The 9,379-nt window shown below is 34.3% G+C and overlaps 1 protein-coding gene across 1 annotated transcript; it reads right to left on the bottom strand.

Moving 5' to 3' along the window:
• Positions 1–857: 857 nt before the first annotated feature.
• LOC105747560 (olfactory receptor 14C36-like) lies at positions 858–1,802 on the bottom strand. Its single transcript, XM_012530816.2, has one exon. It carries the CDS (start codon positions 1,800–1,802, stop codon positions 858–860), a length of 945 nt encoding a protein of 314 aa, XP_012386270.2.
• Positions 1,803–9,379: the final 7,577 nt, after the last annotated feature.

Below are 9,379 nucleotides of genomic sequence, written 5' to 3'. Positions count from 1 at the left end.
TGGGGGGGGGGGGAGGGGTGCGGTGGGGGTGGTGGGGTCGAATGGGACCTCATATTTTTTAATGTAATATTTTTACAAAATCAATAAAAAAATCAAAAAAAAAAAATAAATAAATAAATAAATAAATAAATAAAAGAGGCTGCAGTCCTGTCTTGGTGACCATGGCAATGACTCCAGTCCCAGGAAACAGTTTAACAATGCAAGGTCTATAAACTTTAATTATTCAGGGGAAATGCAAACAAAATATGCTAAAAGCTTATCTAGAATTTATGAAGTCCATGCTAAAAGCTTACCTAAGATGTGGAAAATATATATGCTAATGGAAGCCTATTGAGAACTGAAACAAAGGGAACATTTAACCTTTCCTCTCTGTATAAAAGGAACTCAAAAGTCTTGTTTGGGGCTCAGGATTGAAACAGAAAGCTCCTGAGTCTGGCTGGCCATCAATAAACCATTTTTCCTTCTCAAAATCATTCCTGAGTCCTGGCCTCTCTATACGCAAATAATTGAACCTCTCTCAAATTCTACAACATTATAAGTGCACAAAAAGATCAAGAAAGTGAATGTGAAGTTTGTATTTTCTAGAATTCTCTAAGTTTAAAGAAAGATAAATGGAAACAGAATTACTTAGCAAAAGACAAAATATTTTTGAGTGATGTGTCAGGTACCAGAAAATGTTCACTTTTAAAGGGTAAATCTCAAACTAAAATGTAATCATGTTAATACTAGGCTGACATGCAATGCAATGACTGTCCCTGAAAATTCATGTCATGTCTCTTAAAGTCTTAAATAGGTAAGATATTTAACTTTGAGGCATTTTCAACTTATCTCATTAAAATAAGAGTTTCTTGAAATAATTATCCTATTTTTTTTCCTGAATAAAGCATTCTTCTCATAACTCTCTTTACAGCTTCCTTTATCTGCTTGTTTCTAAGACTATAAATTATAGGATTTAAGAGAGGAGGGACTATAGAATAGAATACAGAGGCAATCATGTCCTGAATTGTGGGTGAGTTGGAGTTTGGCTTCATATACACAGCAGCACCTGCGCTAACAAAGATGGTCACCACAAGGATGTGAGGGACACAGGTGGAAAAGGCCTTTCTTTGTTCTCCCCTTTTAGGAAACTTGAGCACAGTAGAAAATATGCGACCATAAGACATGGTGATGCAGGCAAAGCAGCCACCACCTATAAGAACCGCAGAGATAAGAATTAAAATTTCATTGCTTGAGATCTCAGAGCAGGAGAGCTTCAACAGAGAGGGAACATCACAAAAATACTGATGCACCACATTGGAGTGACAGAAGGGCAGCCGGAATGTGTTGCCAGTGTGAAAGCCAGCATAGGCCAGGCCAGTAAGTATGGAGACCAGAGTCATCTGAACACATATTCGAGGGTTCATGATTATGTGGAAGTGGAGAGGTTGACAGATGGCCACATAGCGGTCATAGGCCATAATAGTGAGGAACAGCTGTTCTGTACAAGCAAACAAAAACACAAGGAAGATCTGAACTGAACATCCAACTATAGAGACTGTCCTGTCATCAAGCAGGAAGATAACACATGCCTTGGGAACAGTGACAGAAATGTAGCACATGTCCAACAAAGATAGATTCCTAAGGAAAAAATACATGGGTGTTTGAAGACTCTGGTCGAGGGTGGTAACTGTGATAATGAGAAAGTTCCCCATCAGGGTTGCCAAGTACATCAGTAGGAAGAGCAGGGCATGTAAGACTCTGTACTCCCATATGTCAGAAAATCTTGTAAGCAGGAATCCAGTCACCATAGTAGTGTTGGGCATTTTTAGGATACTTTGCTGTGGATATGGAGAACTGAAGGCAAATAATCCCTTAAAAAACATGGAGAACAAAACAAGAGGGAAAAAATTATCCTAAGGATATTTATAGGCTCTTGTTTATCTAATTTTTCTCTGTATTAGTTGGTAGTAAAACATAACATAATTGTTCCTAATTCTTCTTTAGTTCCCCTGTCTCATACCTTATTTTCAGGGAACTGTTAACATTAAAAATTAATCTTTAAGAGCTTTTGCCAATATTTATATCATTTAAGAGTGGTAAAATAAGTATATCAAAGTTCAGAGGTTTGCCTGGAGGATTTATTCAGAAATTTTCTCTAAATATTAACACTTATCATTTGTTCCTGATCAAACATAATCTGGATAAGATATGAGGCTACTCTTTTATCAGGTCCTCTTAATTTTTAAGCAGTTGTAACACATTCTGTTACCTCCAGGTGGAAAAATATTTTCTCCCTCTTTTCACAATCACATTTCATTTGGAAAACCAACTTTAAGAACTTCTCCCTCAGAGATCAAATTATACTGTTTACATATATCTCTTCCTAGTGGTTAGTAATATGTACTATTTTTATTTTCATATTTTATTCTTCAATCTCTTTCTCTTTTTCTCTCTTCTTCTCTCTTAAATATTTTATTAGATCCCTTATGACTTTATTTTGATCATTCTTTAGTCTAGATACCATAATCAATCAAGTGAATGGTATTAGCATAAGATTTTATTTATTTGTATTATCCTTTTTAGTTCACATAATGAAATATTATGTACTGTAATTCTAATAACAATTATAAATTGGGAAGAAATATACACCAAATTCGAAATAAAACCTGGGTCACTGGAAGATCAAGGAAACTTAGAAATCTGTGGCTATGTAGGTGGCAAGTATACCTTCAAGGTCACATTGTCTGCTCAGATGGCACAGTGCCTCATGGCATTTTACATCCTCCAGTGCTCCCCATCCTACTGAGCTTCACTCTTTGGCCGCTTGCTCAGGCTGATCTTTCTTTTTTTTTTCCCAAGAATATGTTGGGTTCTCTTTTATTCAAGTACATTGATACATTTCTATTTTTTTACTTTTTTATTATTTTTTGTTTTTTTAAAGAAGCTCTAGGTTATATGTGTTACATAAAAAGTGTAAGGGATTCCCATATGCCCCACTCCTTTCCTCTCCCACACTTTCCCCCATGAACAACATTCTTCATTATGCGGTACATTTGTTACAATTAATGAACCCATATTGAAGCATTGCTACTCATCATGGACTACAATTTATATTATAGTTTACACTGTCCTACATAATTTTGTAGGTTATGACAAAATATCCATTGGTCTGTATCTGTCATTGTAACATCATACAGGATAACTTCAATGTCCCAAAAATGTCCTTATATTACACCTATTCCTTTCCACAGCCCTTGGAAATTCTGGTGGCCACTGCCTTTATATCAATAAGAGTTCTTCCATTGCTAGAATAATAATAAGTCTATAGTTGAGTAATTATGTATACTTTAGTCCATTATTCATTCCCCAATCATGACTTCCCAGCTGCCAAGTAATTACTGTAAAAGCCTCTTTTCAATCACAGTAATCCAGAGCTGAAACATTACTCCATTTATTTCCTAAATTTTGAGTAATAATTGGACCATTAGAATCATTCAAAAATATTTTCCACATTGCTCTATATTTTTATATTTCCCAATATTGCCCAAAATATGCAATAACTTCAACTCAAGACAACCTATTTTAATCTATAATTTAACTAAACCAGAAGTGTAAATATTTTTTTTCGCCAGCATTTTCACTACAACATACCTGTATATCCATTTAAAAATCCTAAGAAATTTTGTCAGAATAAGGTAAGAATCTCAGTATTATATAATTCATAGGTATTTTCACCCATATTATCTGTAGTCTTCTCTCTTCTGTTTCACTGATACCAATATTTCCTATTAAATTCCAAGTTTTGTTTTTCATCCTCCTCCATGCATGCCTTGAATTTTTGTGAACTCGGTTCCCAGTGTACAAATGGTTCATTACTAAAATGCTGATCCATTACTTTTCTAACTTATTTTCTTACTATCTATTCACTAGCCTTTTCCATCAGTGTATTTTCCATCAACATCAGTATTTTTATGAAATTTAACAATGTGACTCCTTGACAGAATGTCATCATCTCAGTCCAATAACAACTTTATCAGAATTTCAAATGGCTTTCACTCCCCTCCTCCAATTTCCAGCTTTTTGAAGATCTGTTAAAACTGAAGTGTACTACAAGCATTTCCTCCCTTGATCCCACATCTCTGCTCTATCAAGGTTGTCCTGAATATTATTACACTTACTTTAATATTCCATTAAAGTTGCATGAGGACTGAAGGTATCATTTCTCAGGAGTCAGTTCCAAATTGCAATCTCAGTACATTCCATCTTCCTTAGTTTAGGATTCTGCTCTTTTACTTTCTCTTCTTCCCAATCTTTCTTCCTCTTCATCTTCCTTATTCTGCTCTCACTTAATCTACTATCTCTCTCTCCCTGTCTTCTCTCATTCTTCTGAAACTTCATTCATGTTTCCTTCTTTTCCCTTATGCTGATTGCCATCATTATCTGACATAATCTTGGCAAGTCACAAAGTCCATATTATATAATGTATAAAAATGAAATTGAACTTAATGATATCAAATCTAATGAATAATTGTCTAATACCCATTAGTGACTCTTTTGCAATATGTTTTATAAATTACCTCATGCAAATTAAAATTAGTGGAATTTGGGTACATCTCTTAGTGTTCACCCATTTTTGTTTTAAAATACTTAAGAATACCTTAAACAAAATTCATAATTGAAAATTCCAGACAAAATTCTCCTATAAGTATCCCCAATAATTCCTTTCTCATTAACTTAATATTTGTAAAATATGTCAATAGAAGATATCTAGGAATAAAACAACCCTTAAAACATATTCATTGAGGGCAGTTACTGTAGGAGGTGAAATTCTGCTTGACTTTTTGTTTCCTTGAATTTCTAACTCTAAGTCTTTTCTTATCATTATTAAATATTACTACATTTTAGGGACAAAACTTTGCCAAGGAATAAGGACCCTACCAAAAATGTGATGCATTGAATTAATGATTCATTTATTACTTAACTATATTTAATTACCATGGTTCTAGAAAATAGTAATAATGACTTTAAAATAGTTTCTTGAAATTAGTATAAGTAGATATTTGTTGTAGAAGTCAGTATTTATTATTTAATAGCATAATTAAGTGACTAAGATGAACTATTTTGAGTCTACTAAGAATGTTATTACCATATTCTAGAACTGCAAAGAACTTTCACAGTGTTTTACATTCCTGGCTGCTAAAATAAATACCATACAATTGGTTGCCATAAACAATAGGAATTTATTGGCTCACAGTTTTGAGGCTAGCAGAATGCCAAAATCAGGCATCAGCAAGGAGGTGCTTTCCCCAGAAGGACTAGCTTTCTGAGTCTGACTGCAGGCACTCCTTTGTCCTTGGCTTTTCAGTTACATGAATATATATATACATGGCAGCCTGTCCTGGCTTCTCTTTCCATCTTACTATTTACCCTGCCTATAAAGGTCTCTAGTATTCCAGAACAAAGCCCCCACCTTATTTATTGGGGCCACAGCTTAAATGAAGTATCATCTTGAAGAGATCTTATTTAAAATAGGTCCTTAACTACCAGCACATAGACCAAGACCAGGAACATGTCCATATGTGGGACACAATTCAGTCACCCACATACAGTTTGAACATTCAATTAATATTTTTTATTGTGTCATTCACCAATACATTTTAGGTTCCTAACTTCAATTTCCATATAACAGTTTTGGCCTGGCCTTTAGGGAAAGATATGCAAACATCAATTTTGCCATTTCTTGATTTGTGGCACTGAAGAGACCCTCACATCTTTTAACCTAAATTTCCTTATCAATAAAATATATAGTATTACCTACTTTATGAAATTAAACTTGTAAAAGAACTCAATGGAAGGTTCTCAGAATGGTATCCATGTTGAAAAATTTTATAAATATAAATTACAAATAACTGAAAATATGATTAAGCAAATGTCCCTTAGCATATACATTTATTCCAGCTCAAGTATACAGAGTGCTATCCTTTTACCAAGCAAATGAAAAAGAAAAAGAAAACCCAATTCTTGGAATTGATAATTAATTTTTGTTTTGTTCTAAGTAATATGACAAAATAAAATCATTATAAAAAGTATAGAAAGATTATTGAAAACTTGAGACTTTTCCTTACCTGCAGACTGGCAGGAGCCAGGAGTTATGCTTCTTAATAATGTTTCCTGGATGGATATAATAATGCATGGGTGCTCTCATTCATCCAAATGTAAATGAAAATTATGTGCTGCCTTTTCTTCAGCAGTAGGAAATATGCATTTATCAACCTGAAGAATTAGAAGAGGTATTTTCTTCTTTAGAATATTTCTTCATTAACATATTTATGCATACATTTAATTTTATTTATAATTCAACATTTCAATATATTTTGGGTGAGTTATATGTACACAGAGGACTGGAATCTGTGGGAAAAATAATGAACAAATGCTTACATGCTTTTTCATGGTATACTCTTACAAAATCCTAGAATTACACCTGAAATATAAAAGATTAAAAATTTGTCAAATTATTATTTGAATAGCAGTACTATGCATAAGTCATTATTTATATTTGGTAGGTAAGCACACTCCCCAACACTAAATTTATTTACTCATAATTGGAAATTAGCTTTCTGCATACTTATACTCTGGGCAGCAGGTAGAGACACCCTGCCCTTCCTGCATTGCTGACATAGGTTCTGTCCGTTGATGTATACCCACTATTCACTTCCATGGTGTATTTGCAATTCTTCTAAAATTTCTGGAAGAAAATATTTTAGTGCAAAAAGTCAAAATGAAGACATTGATGTCTTTATATAAATACCTTCCTTATTCCTATTATAGTCCTATTAATAGGGTCTCTCAATAAATAAATGAATAGTGCAGTAACAAAGTGAGACTGATTCATTGAGTGAGGTAAAGTAGAAGAAAAAAGAAATAATACATATACTCATAATAATATTGTCTTCTTATGCCAAATAAGCAAGTAAGGATTTCGGGGAATGATCCAATCTTCTTTAATGCAAGCAAGCACAAACAGAAAGATTTGTTTGAATTACTGATGTCCTGAGAGAGATCTTTCTGTTTTAAAACAAATGTGTCTATATTCAATTCCAGATGGCATTTTGAAAATCCATGGGGGCACAGTTCTTGGCACTTATAATACACATTATCCAGAAGTAATTGGTGGATGATAATTGAATCTAGGTAATGAGAGAAGAGGATATAAATAAAATATGTGCATGAACATGACTTTCATATATCAAGGAATAGTAATAACAATATATTGAATCTTGAAATGAATTGATGAAGAGTAATTGGGCAATAATTAAAACAGAAATAAAATTTCAATTCTGTTGAGAAAGTTCGTGGATCCTTAAGACCAAATAGCAGAGGAACAGAGGCCCAGAATGTGGCTTCATTCTAATCCCAGAAAACACATGTTTCTGGTTTAATATTTGTAAAATGTTTCCTTAGTTTTTCTTCTGAGGAATGTGGTGATTTTCACAAGTCAGGCTATTATCTCAAGACTAGTACTGAGTAAAATAACCAAACGCTCCTTCTGAAATTGTCCAAAATGTCAATATTGTTATTTTTTTGTTTTTATTTTTAAAAAATATTACATTAAAAAAATATGAGGTACCCATATACTCCCCAGCCCCCTCACCCCATAACAAAACTTCCTCCATCATCATGGATATTCATTGCACTTGGTGAATACATCTCTGAGCACTGCTGCGCCACATGGTCAATGGTCCACATTATAGTTTACACTCTCCCCCAGCCCACCCAGTGGGCCATGGGAGGACATGCAATGTCCAGTAACTGTCCTGCAGAACCACTCAAGACAACTCCAGGTCCTGAAAATGCCCCCATAATACATCTCTTTGTCCTACTCCCTACCCTCAGCAGCTACCGTGGCCACTTTCTCCACATCAATGCTACATTTACTTCCATTACTAATCACAATAGTTCCAGAATAGAATATCAGTAAGTCCACTCTAATCCATACTCTATTCCTCCATCCTGCAGATCCTGGGATGGTTATGTCCACTCCACCTCTATATTGAGAGGGGGCTTAGATTCCACTTGGATGATGGATGCAATTCTGCTTGCAGTTGTAGACACTCTTGGCTCTCTGGTGTGGTGGTTGACCTTCTTCACCTCCCTTTTAGCTGGCTACAGTAAGTCCAATAAACCAGAGGGTAGGAGTTGCAAGTCTGTTAAGGCTCAGGGCCTGGTTATCACATGAACAGTCCAGAGATTCAGGTCCCCTGAGTATATACTAAACCCCAGCACCAACCACAGGTCCAGTATTGAATGCTCTTACTAGCCTGGTGCTTGTTAAACATGTTATCAATGGTGTCCATCCTCATAAGTTTGTTGAGGATGTGACACCATGGGGTGTGGAAAGCATTTGGACTAGTACATGGCAATATGTGAATATGCTCTTGCTATTTACCCATATTCTTAATAATGATCATTTTGATCATTATGAGATTTTGGCTACTAGGAAAGTGCCTATTAGTAGGCACTACAATATCTGCTGTTTAGTATCACTTCAATGATATGAGTGGATCAGTTAAATCCTGTTAGGAGAGTGGAAGACTTCTCTGGTCCTTAGTACTATAAACTTTTTGTCATTGACTTCCAGTTTAATTAACTATGGTCAAAAAATTGATTCTCAGTGATATAAAACTGCTGATATGGTGAATATTCACACAGTATATGAAAATGATGAATATTCTCAATTCTTAGGCATGACACTATATATGTGCTAAGTAAAGCAAAATAGTCATTTGTACTGTTCAAGTCTTATACATGGCTGAGTTTTCCTCATATTTTATATATCGACTGAATTGTATTTAGTGTTCCAACTGTAATTTTGGCCATTTAAAGTTTTTTTAAAATTACATAACTTTGTGCAGTATATAGTTTTAAGAAATGTCCATAGGCACATACAAATTTGAAACTTTTAGGGCTTTCTATTGTATTGAACTATTTATGATAATACAAAATTGCTCTCAGCATTTTGTTATACTTCTTGCCTTAAGGCCTACAGTTTTTGTGAAGGATATGGCCATTCAGCCATATCAGAACTCTTTTGGTTTGTAGTTTCATTATTTATAGTTTTCCATGTTTTTTTTTTTACATTTTATTTATTTATTTTGTTATATGCAGCAGTGTGACATTGTTTGTGAATTCCAAACATAGATATTGGATTTTGTTTGTAAACTGGTCTGTTTCTCTGGGCATATTAGATTGTATTGACTTCAGAGTTTTCACTTTTACTTGATTAAATTATGATTAGGGCTTTGATTGGGCCACATCAATAGGATGTGTGCAGGGACTCATAGAGGAAACTACACAGCAGAGGATGGAATTGGAAATTTTGATGCTGGAGCCCTGGGGAAAA

This window comes from Dasypus novemcinctus, chromosome 22 (assembly GCF_030445035.2).
Source record: "Dasypus novemcinctus isolate mDasNov1 chromosome 22, mDasNov1.1.hap2, whole genome shotgun sequence".
Lineage (NCBI taxonomy): Eukaryota > Metazoa > Chordata > Mammalia > Cingulata > Dasypodidae > Dasypus > Dasypus novemcinctus.
This window is presented reverse-complemented; position numbering and strand designations above follow the sequence as displayed.